The following is a 17,681-nucleotide window of genomic DNA, read 5'->3' on the forward strand; positions in this document are numbered from 1 at the left end:
ACGAGAATTTTCTCCCCAAGCCACGCCACCGCCGGACTGCAAAAGCGTGTAGTGCTTGTCCCATTAGATTACCCTTGCTTTTAGTGTGTGTGAACATTTGTCATATCAACTCTTTGATGAGTGTGTTTGGTGGCCCTGAAAAGGGCCGTTTGAAGAGCGAAACTTTGGAATGCGATTTAACCTCCGAAACCGTACAGGGTGCGTCCCTGACGCTTCAGAGCGTAGACAACATCCATAGCGGTAACGGTTTTACGCTTGGCGTGTTCAGTGTAGGTAACGGCATCACGGATGACGTTTTCCAGGAACACCTTCAACACACCACGAGTTTCCTCGTAGATAAGTCCGGAGATACGCTTGACTCCTCCACGACGAGCCAGACGACGGATTGCGGGCTTGGTGATACCCTGGATGTTATCACGCAAAAACCTTGCGATGACGCTTGGCGCCTCCTTTTCCGAGTCCTTTGCCTCCCTTGCCACGGCCGGTCATTTTGGATGAATTTGGTTCTGTGTTCGACGACGGTAGTACTGGAACTGATGGCTGCGCCAAACACTAGCGGCCACTTTTATACCCACTCGAGGGTTGAGTTCTTCTTTCCTCTCTTGCTTGTTCTATTCTTTCCGTGGCTTCCGATTGGTTGCCTGCATCGATATGAGCATATAAAGAGGACTGCCTGGTTTTTTGACCCTCATTCTGTCGCTGCGTTTCAACTGATCCGTTTGGATTGAAAGCAAATTAATCATCATCTAACACAATGGCCCGTACCAAGCAGACTGCTCGTAAGTCTACTGGAGGAAAAGCTCCTCGCAAGCAGCTGGCTACCAAAGCCGCTCGCAAGAGCGCCCCAGCCACCGGAGGTGTCAAGAAGCCTCACCGTTATCGGCCAGGAACCGTTGCTCTGCGTGAAATCCGTCGCTACCAAAAGTCGACTGAGCTGCTGATCCGCAAGCTGCCATTCCAGCGTCTGGTTCGTGAGATCGCCCAGGACTTCAAGACCGATCTGCGCTTCCAGAGCTCGGCTGTCATGGCCCTGCAGGAAGCGAGCGAGGCCTATCTGGTCGGTCTTTTCGAAGATACCAACCTTTGCGCCATCCACGCCAAGCGTGTCACCATTATGCCCAAGGACATCCAGCTGGCTCGCCGTATCCGTGGAGAACGCGCTTAAATTCGGTCTGCATTATAGTTGCCATTCTCAACAAACGGCCCTTTTCAGGGCCACTAGAGCATTCCCTAAAAGAGTTGTGTGAGCAATTTTCCCTTCAGTGTACCTAAAACTGTTTGTTCCCCTGGGGGAACTACTTCCTAAAGCCCCTTGACCACCGAACGATCATACTCTCAACACTGATGAGGGGAGGTACGTCAACCAACCGACAACTCGAGTTGTCCCTTCATGCTTCGCTTTGCACACACTTTTGAATGTGCATCTCCAGCGCGGACTTCATTCTCTGGTACCGGCCGTATGTTTCCCCTTCTTCTTATGCTCTTTTCCGGATTCAGAAGCTTTCCCAGCTCGCCTCCCCTTGTTGCTACAAACTAGACAACTCGAACATCCAACATTGAAAGTTTGACCGTATGATTGAAACGTAATCTTTGGCTTGTTTACTTTGAATCACACCCCTATGATAGTTATAATTGTGGGGTTTGGAAATTGATTGATTCCCTCAATATTAGGAGCTCCTGATATAGCCTTTCCTCGAATAAATAATATAAGTTTTTAAATACTACCTGCTTCATCAACTCTTCTACTGTCAAGCAGTAGATAGTAGAAAATGGGGCAGGAACTGGATGAACAGTTTACCCCTCCTCTCTCTTCAGGAACAGCTCACGCAGGGCTGGCTGTTTCAATGTTTTATGTTTCTGTTTCGGCAAATTGAACTCCAAAAATCGAAAGTTCGAGGTATCCCGAACAGAACATTTAAGAAGCCCAAACGTTTCCCCCGCGGAATCTAGGAATTGATTCAGAAATGGTCATAATATGGCCGATATCTCTTCATCGATCCTCTCTGTGGCTAAATTAGATAAATCTGCAATATTTCAACAACAACTCTCTAGCGGTGGACTGGATATTGTCGTCCTGAAAAGGACGGTTTTTGGTTTGATGCACGCAGTGTAGTAACTTATGCCTTCTTCTCGGTTTTCTTCGGCAGCAAGACAGCCTGAATGTTGGGCAGAACACCACCTTGGGCGATGGTAACACCGGACAGCAGCTTGTTCAATTCTTCGTCGTTGCGGATGGCCAACTGCAGATGACGGGGAATGATTCTGGTCTTCTTGTTGTCACGGGCAGCGTTTCCTGCCAATTCGAGCACTTCAGCGGCCAGATATTCCATAACGGCAGCCAAGTAGACTGGAGCGCCGGCACCGACACGCTCGGCATAGTTGCCCTTCCGGAGCAGACGGTGAATACGACCGACTGGGAACTGCAATCCAGCGCGGTTGGAACGGGACTTTGCCTTTCCTTAACTTTGCCTCCTTTGCCGCGGCCAGACATTTTGTGGTTGAGTTTGAGTGGACTTGAGAAACAAACGTTCACGAAGCGTACGTAAGCGGTACTGATGGTGATTTCACCGGATGAGGGTATCTTTTATACATGCGTAGCCCTGCGCTGCACTCATACTAGGATGGTACGAACGAAATGGATGAAGTAGCAAACGAAGCGAAGGGGCGGAACAGCGCTCACCATTCTACGGGTATAAAAGAGAACCGACTGGTTCGGTCGGGCATCAGTTTCAGTTTTCGTTTGGAATCTAAAACAACGTTAGCAGCACGATGGCACCGAAAACCAGCGGAAAGGCCGCGAAGAAATCCGGCAAGGCCCAGAAGAACATTGTCAAGGGCGATAAGAAGAAGAAGAAGCAGCGCAGGAAGGAAAGCTACGCCATCTACATCTACAAGGTGTTGAAGCAAGTTCACCCCGACACTGGCGTTTCGTCGAAAGCCATGAGCATCATGAACAGCTTCGTCAACGACATCTTTGAGCGTATTGCCGCCGAAGCCTCCCGCCTGGCCCACTACAACAAGCGTTCGACGATCACATCCCGCGAAATCCAAACCGCCGTCCGGCTTCTGCTCCCGGGAGAGTTGGCCAAGCACGCCGTTTCGGAAGGCACCAAGGCCGTCACCAAATACACCAGCTCCAAGTAAATGACGACCGACACTGCGTTCAATCACACCAAACCAAAAGGCCCTTTTCAGGGCCACTATTTCAATCCCGAAAAAGAGTTGATTTTGAAAATCTGACACTAGACTGTTTTATCACACTATTGAACCGACTGAGGTAGTGCCACGGCGGTGACTTCATACGTGACAACACCCCCCTCTCTTATCAGTTTGAATTTATTCAATTCATTTTATTTATTCGATGTTATCAGTTTCAGTATTGATTAATTATAACGATTACAGTTGCAGAGATTTGGATCCCCATTCAGCTGCGTAATAAATAATAGGAATTTAATTGTTAAGCAGTATAGGGAAAAATCTGTTCACAAAAAAACCCTAGATCTAAGTTTTTCCATCAGTTTGAATTTAAAACAAGAAGATCCACTTCGTACGTTCAACATTTCTGCTGATTGCAAAAAAAAAAATGTTGTGCCAGCCATGTTGTACCTTAACCACACTTCATTCACTAGCAGAACGTTTAAAGTTCAATATTTATGCTGATTGCCATGTTGCACCTTAACAACTTCATTTTTGCTATCGGTTGTGCTGCATGTTAGTAGTTTAGACAATTTTGACATCATAGGACTAGCTAGCTAGGCAGGCATGATGACAAGTTTCTTCTCAACGTATTGGAAAGAAGCTCATTATGTTTTCTAGCGTCCCATTACAAACGATCTCGTAAGAGCATCCCAGCAGTTCAGGCTATCATAATAACGTTTATCGAACAACAGTTCGTCCCCTTGATGCTACAACTAGATAACTCGAAATTTGAAATTTTTGACTTCAATATGTCAAAACATTTTTCTTAATTAGATCTGCAAAATATCCACAGGTCTTAAGCGTGTGATTCAAAATACACAAGTTAAAGATTATTTTTCAATCATAATCTCTGCGATTAACCATCACCTTGTTAAACGGTCATACTTTCAAAGTTGCACATCTCAAAATTTTGATTTTCGAGTTATCTAGTTGTAGCATTAAGGGGACGATATATATATTGGCATTTTATGGTGTCTTCCAATCGGAGACGAGAATTTTCTCCCCAAGCCACGCCACCGCCGGACTGCAAAAGCGTGTAGTGCTTGTCCCATTAGATTACCCTTGCTTTTAGTGTGTGTGAACATTTGTCATATCAACTCTTTGATGAGTGTGTTTGGTGGCCCTGAAAAGGGCCGTTTGAAGAGCGAAACTTTGGAATGCGATTTAACCTCCGAAACCGTACAGGGTGCGTCCCTGACGCTTCAGAGCGTAGACAACATCCATAGCGGTAACGGTTTTACGCTTGGCGTGTTCAGTGTAGGTAACGGCATCACGGATGACGTTTTCCAGGAACACCTTCAACACACCACGAGTTTCCTCGTAGATAAGTCCGGAGATACGCTTGACTCCTCCACGACGAGCCAGACGACGGATTGCGGGCTTGGTGATACCCTGGATGTTATCACGCAAAACCTTGCGATGACGCTTGGCGCCTCCTTTTCCGAGTCCTTTGCCTCCCTTGCCACGGCCGGTCATTTTGGATGAATTTGGTTCTGTGTTCGACGACGGTAGTACTGGAACTGATGGCTGCGCCAAACACTAGCGGCCACTTTTATACCCACTCGAGGGTTGAGTTCTTCTTTCCTCTCTTGCTTGTTCTATTCTTCCGTGGCTTCCGATGGTTGCCTGCATCGATATGAGCATATAAAAGAGGACTGCCTGGTTTTTGACCCTCATTCTGTCGCTGCGTTTCAACTGATCCGTTTGGATTGAAAGCAAATTAATCATCATCTAACACAATGGCCCGTACCAAGCAGACTGCTCGTAAGTCTACTGGAGGAAAAGCTCCTCGCAAGCAGCTGGCTACCAAAGCCGCTCGCAAGAGCGCCCCAGCCACCGGAGGTGTCAAGAAGCCTCACCGTTATCGGCCAGGAACCGTTGCTCTGCGTGAAATCCGTCGCTACCAAAAGTCGACTGAGCTGCTGATCCGCAAGCTGCCATTCCAGCGTCTGGTTCGTGAGATCGCCCAGGACTTCAAGACCGATCTGCGCTTCCAGAGCTCGGCTGTCATGGCCCTGCAGGAAGCGAGCGAGGCCTATCTGGTCGGTCTTTTCGAAGATACCAACCTTTGCGCCATCCACGCCAAGCGTGTCACCATTATGCCCAAGGACATCCAGCTGGCTCGCCGTATCCGTGGAGAACGCGCTTAAATTCGGTCTGCATTATAGTTGCCATTCTCAACAAAACGGCCCTTTTCAGGCCACTAGAGCATTCCCTAAAAGAGTTGTGTGAGCAATTTTCCCTTCAGTGTACCTAAAACTGTTTGTTCCCCTGGGGGAACTACTTCCTAAAGCCCCTTGACCACCGAACGATCATACTCTCAACACTGATGAGGGGAGGTACGTCAACCAACCGACAACTCGAGTTGTCCCTTCATGCTTCGCTTTGCACACACTTTTGAATGTGCATCTCCAGCGCGGACTTCATTCTCTGGTACCGGCCGTATGTTCCCCTTCTTCTTATGCTCTTTTCCGGATTCAGAAGCTTTCCCAGCTCGCCTCCCCTTGTTGCTACAAACTAGACAACTCGAACATCCAACATTGAAAGTTTGACCGTATGATTGAAACGTAATCTTTGGCTTGTTTACTTTGAATCACACCCCTATGATAGTTATAATTGTGGGGTTTTGGAAATTGATTGATTCCCTCAATTTTAGATTATCTGTACCGCGGTTGGAGCTGAAAGCTGCCGTTCTTGGAACTCGTCTCCTGGAATCGGTAAAACAGACCAACACTATCCCCATTCCGCAGTTTTTTCTGTGGAGTGATTCCCAAAACGGTGCTGCTTGGATACAATTCGGAACATCGGCGCTACCACAAGTTTGCTGGCAGTTCGCCGTTGGTGAAATATTGCTGTCAACCGACGTAGGATATATTGCGGATGGGTTCCATCTTAAACTAAATCCGGCTGACGAACACTAAATGGAAAAGAATGGGAACCGAATCTAAATCGACAGTCCGTGGTTTCGAGGACCCAATTTCTTGAACGCAAACCGAAAGGTGATTGGCCAGAAACCAAATACAAAGTGCAACAACACAGGAAGAACTGGCGCCCCGTTTCATCTTCACCGAGTTCAATCTTCAGTTTGTAAATCCTGCAAGGTTTAGCAAATGGACTAAATGCCAACGAACGACCGCATATGTTCTTGCGGTATGTTAACAACCTGAAATGCAGGATGGAAGGACGTTCCCCAATCAACGAATACTTAAGCATAAGAGCTAGCAAGGTTAGGAGAAGTTCCTTTTGGAAAACCGCACAAGCTGAAACCTTTTCATGACGAAATACAGTTCTTCAGAAAACCTCAAGGACCACCTTGAAGCTCGCCATTGCGCGTACCAAAACCAGCCATATATACAAGCGATTTGGCCTTTCTGGACGAAGACGATTCTACTATGCGGGGAAGAATTGGTTCGGCGCCTTTTCATTACAGTACGAGGCCAAAAGTTTTCCTGCTATCCTGCCTGATAAGCACCAATAACAGTACTACTAGTGGAATCATTTCACTAGTCAAACGGATCAGTTGAAACGCAGCGACAGAATGAGGGTCAAAAACCAGGCAGTCCTCTTTATATGCTCATATCGATGCAGGCAACCAATCGGAAGCCACGGAAGAATAGAAAAAGCAAGAGAGGAAAGAAGAACTCCAACCCTCGAGTGGGTATAAAGTGGCCGCTTAGTGTTTGGCGCAGCCATGCAGTTGCGTGATAGTTTTCGAGTGAATAAGACGTGCGAATCGGAAGCTAAAAGGAAAAGCGGAAAAGGAGAGAGACCTATTTTCGACGGTGCCACCCGTCAGTGTGTGAAAGAGTGTTCAACCGCGATCGTGTTGCGATCACAGTGAGCGTTGGCATTTGGCGTTGTGTGACAGCAAAAGGAAGAGAAGAAGCGAGCCGGAGTGATTCCGTCGGCGAGCTGCAGTGCAGCAGGGCGTTGCGGGGTGGGAAAAGAAAACAACAAAAACCGTGAAAAGGTTGTGGTGGTCGTTCGAATTGATTTCGCCGACGTTTGGTAGTGCCTAAACGAATAGGATTTTGCGGTGCGTGGAAGGAGAAGAAGAATTCCTCTAGTGCGTGAGTGAAGACAATTGTTGTCTGGAGTTGTGATTGTGGGAGCTCGGCCTGTTGGCCATGGCGGCTGTAATGCCGCTCCCCCTGGGGGGAATTCCGGTACGGGAGAAGATTACCGGAATGGTTGGATCGAACAGTAATCACGGACAATTAGTGGTGATGTCGATGGTGGCGAAAGACGGAGGAAAGTTCCCGGACAATCCGTTCGTTATGGGCGGTCGCTGGAACATGCCCGCCGGTGGAAAATTGGGACGAGACGTACACCGAAAACAGAGGTTCGCGGTACGTGTTGAAAGTGCGAAGTGAAGCGAAGTGCAAAAGTTGCTGCAGATGACGGAGCTGATTGATGGCACCAAGGTGGCGATTCATTGCATCCGACGATGAATTTCGTCAAATGCGTTGTCAGCTGCCCGGAAGCGATCAACATGAGCAAGGAATTGCTTGAAACGGAGTTGAGCAGCAGGGCGTGACGAATGTTCACCGAATCACACGGCAGGATGGAAAGGTAAGAGTAAATACCCTACCCTTATTTTGACCATCAGTGGAACTGTTATCCCGAAGCATATTTGGTTCGGTTCGCTTCGAGTTCCCACCCGTGTGTATTATCCCTCCCCAATCGGTTTGTTACAAGTGTTTCGCGTACGGTCACACAAAATTGCGTTGCAGGGGCAGGAACGGTGTCGAAATTGTTCGAAAAGTCACCCAATCGATCTCGAGGCCCGGCTGTGCATCGCCTCCGCAGTGTTTTTGCATTGTGGCGAAGGGCATCAGTCGAACAGCAAGAAATGTAAGGTGTTCAGAAGGAGGAGGAAATCATCCGGATCAAGGTCAACACCGGCGTGTCGTTCATTGACGCGAAAAAGGAGTACGACCGGGTCCATGGCGAAAAATCGTATGCTGGGGTTTCCGGTGCTCAGAATCGATTGCATCAGGACGAAAAGGATCGGGAAATTCAAGTTTTACGGGCTGAAGTGGAGGCGGATGAAAGGAGTCGACCAGGAATTGGCGAAGCTCCGAAAAATCGTCGAGGAGCTTTCGACGAAGAAGCATAAGCGGAGCAAGAAGGAACGAACGATCCAAGTCATGAAGGTAACCGATTCGGAGATGGAGGCAGAAGAAATCGACAAGAAGGACAAGTTGGCGAAAAGGAAGCAGCAAGGAGGATCCGGAGAAATCTCCCCTCCCTACAAGCGGAATACGAACGGGAACGATTCGGAATTAATGTCGGGTAGCAACTACGAATCGACGGGAGCTATTGGTGGCGAGGTGAGCTTCACCTCTTCCTCAAAGATCAGGTATGGCCAACGAAACACCGCAATCAAGCCGCATGTACAGTCGAAGTAGTTGAACAGCATAGTTTGTTCGCCCCCAAAAGTGTTTGCAGTGCAGTGGAAACATTAACGGCCTTAAAGGGCCGTCAGGGATGAACTTTTGTTATTAGTGCGTGAAAATCCTTCCTGTCCAGCTTATCGCTCTGGCAGAGACTAAAAACACGTGACAACCTCGTTCTTGGGCGCTTCCCTCCGGGAAAATACGCTATCGGTTTAATCGTGTGGATCCGGAAAACAGCACGGTGCGGAGGCGTCGCCTCTTGCAGTGCGTAAGTCTTTACGATCCGTCCTCCCCGGTGGCTATTAGACTCCTTCCATACCAGCAGTAGCAGCAACGATCCTTTATCCAATAGAAGCCACTCTGGTTTCTCTATACATCCCTCCAGATAAAATGACTGTCAAATGGTGGAAGACATCTTAGCGTCGATTGTGCTGGCAAGCAACGTATCCGCTAGTGGTGATGGGAGACCTTAATGCCCACCATGAGGCTTGGGGCTCCAATAAATCAGACCAATAAGGGAAAAAGCAATCCTAGAGTTCGTGGTTGATCACGACCTAGTGATTTTGAATTCCGGACAAGGTACCCGATTAGATCCTGTCAGCGGAAAGTTATCTGCAATCGACCTCACCATTGTATCAACGGAGATTGGGTATAAAACTGAGCTGGACAGTGGATGAAGATAACCGAGGTAGTGATCATTTCCCGATCATATATCCGTTACTGGAGCTGAAGTTGCTAAGCAGACTAAAAGGCGGCAATGGATGTCAACAAGGCGGATTGGAAGGGTTTTGAGAACTCCATCGAGAAGAAAAGTGACCCAGTTTTCCAGCATCGCTGAGTTCACCAAGCTCGTGAAGTCAAGTGCGGAGAAATTCATTCCTCGAACCAGCTCGAATGTTGGGAGAAAATCGGTTCACTGGTGGAACCCGGAAGTGGAAAACAACGTAAAGTACCGGAGGAAAAAGCTACGTAAGGTAAAAAAGCTACCCGACCATCACCCGGAAAAAGCCGAAGCTGTTAAAGAGTTCAAGCTAGCGAGAAACAACTGCAGACGAGTCATCAATAAAGCGAAAAAAGCATCCTGGGACGAGTTTACTAATTCGTTCAACTCCAGACACTCCAGTGAGCCTCATCTGGCGTAACGTGAAAGCGTTGAGCGGGAAGAATCAAGTAACGGCACCAACCCTTCGGCTGAATGACGTGTTTTTGGGAGGACCCCAAAGAAATTGCAAACCAATGGCTGATTATCTTGAGCAGATATACGGACCTGAAGAGATGATTGCGGCCCGAGCCCATGGCAGATACTCCCAAAATTGAAGGTCTGTTCAATAGGGATATCTCCATGGAAGAGCTGTTGTGGGCAATAGACCAGAGTAAAGGGCAATCCGTTGGGCCTGATTCTCTCGGATACCCAATGTTGAAACACCTCCCATATAAGGCCAAAGTCGGTTTCTTGAAGCTTATCAATGAGGTTTGGAAGTCGGGAAAAATTCCACATGAGTGGAAGGAAGGTACAGTTATCCCGTTACCCAAACCTGGTAAGACCCCAAGATCCTCGGCAATCAACGTCCCATCACATTGATGAGCTGTGCTGGGAAGACGGTAGAACGGATTGTCAACCGGCGGCTCGTTGAGGTAATTGAATCAAACCAGCTGTTGGATCCACGACAATATGGGTTTCCGTCAGGGAAGAGGCATCGATATGTATCTAGCGGATCTGGAAGCATGCGTTGACGAGGCTCTAGGAAAAAAGCAGCACATCGACTTAGTTTCTCTGGACATCAGCAAGGCTTACGATCACATCTCCAACAAGGCAATAGTAAAACAGCTGCAGAACTGGGGAATTCACGGAAGGTTGATGGAGTTTGTTCAAGACTACCTCAGAGATAGGTACTTTCGAGTGGCAATTGGAGGGACCTTCTCTGATAGGAAGAAACAAACCAACGGCGTACCACAAGGATCAGTGCTGGCAGTGACTCTCTTCGTGATCGGCATGAACTCTGTATTTGGCAGGGTTTCGGAGAGTAGTCCATCGCGCGTGCTGCGCTTCTTTGTTTATGCTGACGATATTGTCGTAGTCATCTCCGGTCTGAACCAAAAGGCAGTCAGGAAAAAGGTACAAGAAGTCGTTTCATGGATAGGAAACTGGGCCAATGACAGCGGCCTTAAAATTGCTGCTGAAAAATCGAAGCACCTTCACATTTGCAAAAAGTTGAAACACGCAAACCTTCCAGAAGTGAAACTAAATGGAGCCAGCATACCACTGGTTAAAAGTACCAAAGTGCTTGGGGTGACGATCAACAGCAGATTCGACTTCAAGGAACATGCAGTGCAGGTCAAGAAGGAGTGTAAAAGTCGAACATCGTTGCTTCGGATCATTGGACGTCGATCCGGCGGAACAAGGTCAACTTTGCTGTACATCGGAAAGGCCCTAATAATTCCGAAGATATTTCATGGATGGGGCATAGTAAGTCGGAGCAATACGCAAGCAACAAATATCTTGAAACCTGTTTACAACGATATGCTACGTATTGCTTTCCGGTGCGTTCCGGTCTAGCCCAATAGTAGCAATTTGTGCGGAGTCTGGCGAGCTGCCTTTTGAGCACTTGGCATGCCAAGTACTAGTGGCAAAAGCTTCGAAGCTGGAAGAGAAAAAGGCATTTGCAAACCACTCAGACGAGTGGCCAATTTCAACGCGTGCGAAAGGTATGTTTGAAGAAGCGACGGGTGAGGAATTGCCGCCCGTAGCGGAATTCCCCCGACCGCTGAGAAAAAGCTGGGCGTCTGCGGAAACAACGGTTGACTGGTCTATTAAGTCCCAATTCAAAGTAGGAGAAGCCACCAGCAAAGCACAAGCACTATTTATCGATTTAGCGAGAACAAGCTACGTAAACTTTAAGCATGTTTTCACTGATGGATCGGTAGACGAAGAGGAACGAGTCGGGCTGGGCATATACTGCAACGGAGAGGAGCGGTGTGCCCGTCTGCCGACGGGTTGCACGATTTTTTCGGCAGAAGCGAAGGCGTTACAGCTTGCTGTTCAGTCCGTTGAACCTGGAGAGAATGCTGTCATCTTCACGGACTCCGCGAGCTGTGTGGCAGCGATCGAAGCGAACACCACCAAACATCCGTGGATTAGAGCAGTGCAGATTGAAATGGAGAAGAAGAACGCGGTGATTTGCTGGATCCCTGGACACGTAGGAATTGATGGGAATGAGAAAGCGGATGCATTAGCGAATAGTGGAAGAAGAGAAGAAGTGCGGGATCGACAGGTACCGGCCGTCGATCGAAATAGTTGGAGCAAGAAGATTCTGGAGTATGTGTGGGAAGGGGCCTGGCACCGAGAACGATCAGTGAAATTAAGAAGAGTGAAACCATCAACTGCTGCATGGAGGGACCGAAAGACTCGTAGTGAACAAGTGGTGCTAACCCGATTGCGTATCGGGCACACGAAAATAACCCATGGGTGGTTGATGGAAAAAGGGGAGGTGCCGAAGTGTCAGCATTGCGGCACAATAATTACAGTGGAGCATTTGCTCATTGAATGCAGGGCATTCGAAAAAGTGCGTAAGGAGATAGGACTCGAAAACAGTTTGGGGGAAATATTATGTTACGGACAAGAGAGGGAAGGGAAAGTGATCAAGTTTTTGAAAGAGTTGAAGCTTTTCAATCAAATTTAAAAAACTATGGGAAACGTTGAATCAAAAATGTAATGGACAACAATGTAAAAACAATGGAAAAAAGGTGAAAGAAGTAAATAAATCTGTTGATGAAAAAGAACTGTGAAAACAATCAAAAGTGTGAAAAGGGAAAAAACATCAAATGCATGCGAAACTGTCAATCGTCGAAAATACGAATGCGATTCTAACAATAAAACTGTTTTACACTCCGTAGATGACCGAGAGGCGAATGACCGCTTTTGCGGTTAAAGCCTCGTTAAACCAAACAACCAACCAACCTTGGCGCAGCCATCAGTTCCAGTACTACCGTCGTCGAACACAGAACCAAATTCATCCAAAATGACCGGCCGTGGCAAGGGAGGCAAAGGACTCGGAAAAGGAGGCGCCAAGCGTCATCGCAAGGTTTTGCGTGATAACATCCAGGGTATCACCAAGCCCGCAATCCGTCGTCTGGCTCGTCGTGGAGGAGTCAAGCGTATCTCCGGACTTATCTACGAGGAAACTCGTGGTGTGTTGAAGGTGTTCCTGGAAAACGTCATCCGTGATGCCGTTACCTACACTGAACACGCCAAGCGTAAAACCGTTACCGCTATGGATGTTGTCTACGCTCTGAAGCGTCAGGGACGCACCCTGTACGGTTTCGGAGGTTAAATCGCATTCCAAAGTTTCGCTCTTCAAACGGCCCTTTTCAGGGCCACCAAACACACTCATCAAGGAGTTGATACGACAAATGTTCACACACTAAAAGCAAGGGTAATCTAATGGGACAAGCACTACACGCTTTTGCAGTCCGGCGGTGGCGTGGCTTGGGGAGAAAATTCTCGTCTCCGATTGGAAGACACCATAAAATGCCAATATATATATATACATACATAGTCTAGTCTAGTCAGCACTGTCATTTCCCGGGGTGGCACTACTGTTGTTACTTACTTGTTGTACTTCGGTCGGTTCGAAAACAACAACCGCTATGATGCCACGCCGGTGAAATCCAGTGCGTGCATCTTTCCATACCAATCTCACGTGCATGCATCTCAACTCCGGACTTCAGTGTCAGGTACGGAACGCTCGTCGTACCACTCCCTATTACCTATTACCACTCATCAAATTCCATTAGGATTGCGTTAGGAACTTCTTAGTTTGCCTCGCTCGGTTCCACAATGCGATGGACGAACAAATATTTCATCATGTTCCACACTGTACCTTATGAGAAATGGATGCGGTTGCAATCAATATTTACAAGCACTGGAATTGTGTTCGCGCACCCGAAACGAAACGAAGGGAAAACGAATCACCGAACCGGGTGAGAGACGGGAATTTGAATCCACCGACGGGAAAAAACCGGGAATTTGAGAAGGTCACCGGGAAAATCGTTTTGAACGAACATTTCCAAGCTTCGAATCTACAAACCACAACAAGCATTTATGACTTTGAACAAATCAGTTTCATTGAAATGTATTGAAAGTGGATGATGAAATGTCTACCGTAAAATGGGGTGTTTTCAAGCAACTTCTAGTATGTCAATAATTAAACAAAGGACAGCCCTACTACAGTAAGGACCCGATTTTGTCAGCCCCTCGATGAATTTTAGGCTGACCAAATCGGGTCATTTTATTTTGTTCCCGTTTTTTCAAATTTCGACATGGTTACATGGACTTTTAAAGAGGGTACGTGGTAAAACATGACGATACCAATTTTTTGACAAATCTGAAATTGGCTGACAAAATCGGGTCAGTACTGGATTCTCTCGTCGCGTGCCAAACACAATTATGAGGATCCTATGGCAGATTTCTGAGATAATCATGAAAATGTGTGATTTTTGACGTAACTGCAAAACAGGGTTGTAAAGGAATTTGACTTTCGCAAATGAAACCATATTTTGCCAACAACAAAACATAATCTTTTTGATCAATAACTTTGATGCTTTCATTCATTTTCATAAGTTATGCTCAACCTCAATCAGATAATACATCAATATTATCGAACTTGGAACTCCTGCAAACGCAAACCGTTTTCTTTTAACTGCTAAATCTTTCATAGTTATTAATCTGGAAACTGTCAATACTTCGTAAAATTGTCTTGAATTGTTTTTGAGACTTAAATGCAACAGGATCATAACCTATATACCGTTAAGTCACCAGTCACCGTGCGGCCTCCATTCACCGTGCACATATACAAATTCCTACAGAATATTCATACAATTTTCACAAATCATTCTTTGGTCAGCAAAATAAGATAAAACTGATGAAACGAACTAGTTTTTGCCACAAATAATTTTGAAAAACCTAGTTTATGTAGACAAAATCATGTGAATTCTGTTTGATAACGAGATATTGCAACAATCTTAGTAGAAACGCCAAAAAATCACATTTTTTATTTTAACGATAGAGTATGAAATTTTTCAAAATTTCAACAAGTTTTCACTGTGGATATTATTAGTAAGATGTATTTCATCGTATGAGCAATGAGATTTAATGCAAATTAGAATTTTTATTGTGTTTCAGTCGAAACCCAAATGCACGGTGAATGGATCCTTTTCAATATATATGGATCCTATTACCGTGTATAGTGTAAAAGGCATGAAATTATGCGATAATATTAGATTTATTGTTATGTCGTCATTAAACTACTTCATATTTAGAATTTAAGTGAATATGGAATGGTTTGGACAATACAGTCAAACCTCCTATAACGATTTTAATTAAAAAATAATAATTTAGCCAATTTTTAAACTTTGTATAGTTTTTATTGTAAATGAAGATTTGAATACTCTTAAAAATGAATGCGCACACTACTAGCAACATAGTTGCTCCATTAACAACGTTTCTTCAAGATACAAAATCAAATCATGACGAAAACTATACGCACGGTAAATGGTGACACATAGAACGGTACGAGGCGACCTTAACATGACATTTTCAAACATAATTTTTGACTAATTTTTTGTTATGCATCACTAGTTTTAGATTTTTCCCTGAATTATTATATAATTGCCCGCTACGTAGTGGTATTCTAGTACGCTTCAAATTATTTGGAATAGTTTTATATTTTTTTGAAGTGCAAATTTTTCTTAAATGCACGGTGAATGGTAGCTTGACGGTACAGTTAACTCTCCCTAACTCGATATTGAAATTGTCTTGAATTGGTTTTGATACTTGAATGCAACAGGATCATAACCTATATATTTGCATTTGCTTCTTTGAATGATTGTTCTCCTTCGTCTTCGAAAATAGCCCCTATTTGTTTTGCTGGTCTGCTCGATAGGTAGACAGTTTGACAGTTCGATAGGTAGATTTGGTTTCACTCTTCGCGCAACTCGGGTGCCTCTGAGAAAAAAAAAAAAAAAAAAAAAAATCCCATATTTTCAGGGCTAGACATTTTAGTAATATTCAGTAACAAACAAAATAGTCCCCTTAACCTTTACAATGCAGTGTTACTTCACGGAACAAGCCTAAAGTATAATGGAACATATATCGGCATAAATCGAACGAGTTTTGTAACTTGGAAAAAGTAGTAGAAAAGATAATCCCCTAACACCCCGCTAACTTTCAAAAAGAAACTTTTTCCATAAGAAATATTAAAAGGCGAAATCTAGATAACATTTTCAAAAGCTTTTGTCTGCGTTGTGATCTCAATTAAATATACTTATGTTCTGGGTTACTCACATAGTTTTGTTAATATTGTTTCATTGTTTTGTAGTTAAATCTTTTTTGCCAATAAAATTCTTTCAAAAATGGTTTGAATCGTTTTCAATATCTAGACTCCACAATACCTAATATTAATAGATATCCCCGATCACATAATGCAGCTCACAATCCTCCGAACAAAGCAAGCATTTCAGATGACTGATATATCGACTTCCGACGTTTTTGTGACTTTTCAAACTTGATGGAGAAGTTCAATCCCTTAAAACCCCACGAGTCCTTAACACCCCATTTTACGGTACTAACTTCTTAAAAAGGTTTCACTTTTCTCAATAATTAGCAATGTAGTACCAAACAATGTTTGTTTGATTTTTTGAGCTTGGCTCTAACTTTTTGACTCAAGAGTTTGAAAGAAAAGTTTACTAGCCTAAAATAATCTTGCCGAAAGTTTTTGCACTCAAACATATTGGATACAAAAAAAAATCCTAAGTTGTTGAATATTCATACCACAATAAATCCAGATTTCCTTGGGAACAGCATTTTAAGAGTTTCTAATCTCTCATTAGTTAACTAATCGATTACAAATTGAATAGGTAAGGTAGATGCTGCTACATGTGTGGGTTTGTTTTATTTTTTTTAATTCACCCTAGATTTAATTACTTTAGAGAAACATCAATTTAATGAAACACTGATTTATTTTGGCATCTGGAGTTTGGCATCGGCCAAATTATCTGAAACTCGGCAGTAAGACGCACTTGAAGAGCATAATGTTGATAAATAGCAGTCAAGGCCTTCCTTAGTGTAGTGGTAAAGTCGGTGGCTACAAAGCAAACCCATGCTGAAGGTGTCTGGGTTCAACTTCCCAACAAGCCATGTGAGCAAAATGGTCACATAAAAAAATAAAGTGAGAAGCCGGCCAAGAAAAATGAGAAGAAGAAGAGGCATTCGCAAAATCCCATGTGCGAAATAAATCAAAAGAATGAGCACAAAAAATTTTGATAATGAAGACGCGTTCACTCCAACGGAAATGCTCCACGTGTAGTAACAGCGGCGGAAGTAATTTACCGGTTTCAATTTGAGTGTCAGGAGCTCAGGGCCAAATTTTCGAGCCGCAAATTTTTCTCGGTGCACGCAAGCAAATGGCGGCGGTGCTCACTCTCTTTCTCTCGTACCCAAACTGCGATGGGGGGATGTGAGGCGTTCGATTCGCCAATCACGCTTAAAATCAGTTACACTGTATTGATTTGCTCTCATCTTTGGAATAGTGGAACAGCATTGGATTACGAAAATCAAACATACTGAGCAAGGTCGACCCATTGGCCCCGAAAGATTGAGATTTTCAGAAGCCAATCCCTGGGCTTAGTATTTTACTGCCAATTAACTTAATTTGCAACATCCACAAGAGTAATTTGATTATTCCGCAAGGAAAATAGTGGCAGTTCGCTCATACTGGATCAGCTGTCAAGATTACTTTGGTTATTAGCAGCAAACTGTACTTGACCGCTCTACTTGGGATGTCGATACTCAGCCTGCCCAGTAGGTCCGGTACGTACGGACCTGTGAACTAGACTATCGAAATGCATACATTTTGCATTTTGACATACGAACGCTTTATGTTTCGTTTTAGCATCAACTCACATCCAGGCGTCGGTAGGCGCGTGGTGTACGCACAGACCTAACGATCGCAAGGTCCTTGGTTCGATTCCAGGTTGCTGCGAGAAACATTTTTTGTTGCCAATGTTTGGTTTCATAAGGCAAAGCTA

At 45.0% G+C, this 17,681-nt stretch overlaps 6 protein-coding genes and 1 pseudogene across 6 annotated transcripts; 4 read left to right on the plus strand and 3 right to left on the minus strand.

The window, feature by feature from the left end:
- Positions 1–129: 129 nt before the first annotated feature.
- On the minus strand, positions 130–607 carry LOC110679819 (histone H4-like). The gene is given in 2 exon segments (XM_021855554.1): positions 130–422; positions 424–607. Coding segments are annotated over 2 exon segments (312 nt in total). The 5' UTR covers positions 490–607; the 3' UTR covers positions 130–176.
- Positions 608–679: 72 nt separating this feature from the next.
- On the plus strand, positions 680–1,200 carry LOC110679750 (histone H3). The gene has a single exon (XM_021855480.1). It carries the CDS (start codon positions 755–757, stop codon positions 1,163–1,165), a length of 411 nt encoding a protein of 136 aa, XP_021711172.1. The 5' UTR covers positions 680–754; the 3' UTR covers positions 1,166–1,200.
- Positions 1,201–2,066: 866 nt separating this feature from the next.
- On the minus strand, positions 2,067–2,587 carry LOC110679790 (annotated as a pseudogene).
- Positions 2,588–2,645: 58 nt separating this feature from the next.
- On the plus strand, positions 2,646–3,196 carry LOC110679753 (histone H2B). The gene has a single exon (XM_021855482.1). The coding sequence runs from the start codon at positions 2,770–2,772 to the stop codon at positions 3,142–3,144; it is 375 nt and encodes a 124-aa protein (XP_021711174.1). The 5' UTR covers positions 2,646–2,769; the 3' UTR covers positions 3,145–3,196.
- A 1,124-nt stretch (positions 3,197–4,320) lies between these two features.
- LOC110679814 (histone H4) lies at positions 4,321–4,794 on the minus strand. Its single transcript, XM_021855547.1, has one exon. It carries the CDS (start codon positions 4,672–4,674, stop codon positions 4,363–4,365), a length of 312 nt encoding a protein of 103 aa, XP_021711239.1. The 5' UTR covers positions 4,675–4,794; the 3' UTR covers positions 4,321–4,362.
- A 74-nt stretch (positions 4,795–4,868) lies between these two features.
- On the plus strand, positions 4,869–5,397 carry LOC110679749 (histone H3). Its single transcript, XM_021855479.1, has one exon. The coding sequence runs from the start codon at positions 4,938–4,940 to the stop codon at positions 5,346–5,348; it is 411 nt and encodes a 136-aa protein (XP_021711171.1). The 5' UTR covers positions 4,869–4,937; the 3' UTR covers positions 5,349–5,397.
- A 7,168-nt stretch (positions 5,398–12,565) lies between these two features.
- LOC110679812 (histone H4) lies at positions 12,566–12,975 on the plus strand. The gene has a single exon (XM_021855545.1). The coding sequence runs from the start codon at positions 12,617–12,619 to the stop codon at positions 12,926–12,928; it is 312 nt and encodes a 103-aa protein (XP_021711237.1). The 5' UTR covers positions 12,566–12,616; the 3' UTR covers positions 12,929–12,975.
- The last annotated feature ends 4,706 nt before the right edge of the window (positions 12,976–17,681 follow it).

This window comes from Aedes aegypti, chromosome 3 (genome assembly GCF_002204515.2).
Source record: "Aedes aegypti strain LVP_AGWG chromosome 3, AaegL5.0 Primary Assembly, whole genome shotgun sequence".
NCBI classification, from domain to species: Eukaryota; Metazoa; Arthropoda; class Insecta; order Diptera; family Culicidae; genus Aedes; species Aedes aegypti.

Bases quoted from the DNA above. Each gene is read 5' to 3' on its own strand.
- LOC110679814 (XM_021855547.1), bottom strand. From the start codon at position 4,674: ATGACCGGCCGTGGCAAGGGAGGCAAAGGACTCGGAAAAGGAGGCGCC.
- LOC110679749 (XM_021855479.1), top strand. From the start codon at position 4,938: ATGGCCCGTACCAAGCAGACTGCTCGTAAGTCTACTGGAGGAAAAGCT.
- LOC110679753 (XM_021855482.1), top strand. From the start codon at position 2,770: ATGGCACCGAAAACCAGCGGAAAGGCCGCGAAGAAATCCGGCAAGGCC.
- LOC110679812 (XM_021855545.1), top strand. From the start codon at position 12,617: ATGACCGGCCGTGGCAAGGGAGGCAAAGGACTCGGAAAAGGAGGCGCC.
- LOC110679750 (XM_021855480.1), top strand. From the start codon at position 755: ATGGCCCGTACCAAGCAGACTGCTCGTAAGTCTACTGGAGGAAAAGCT.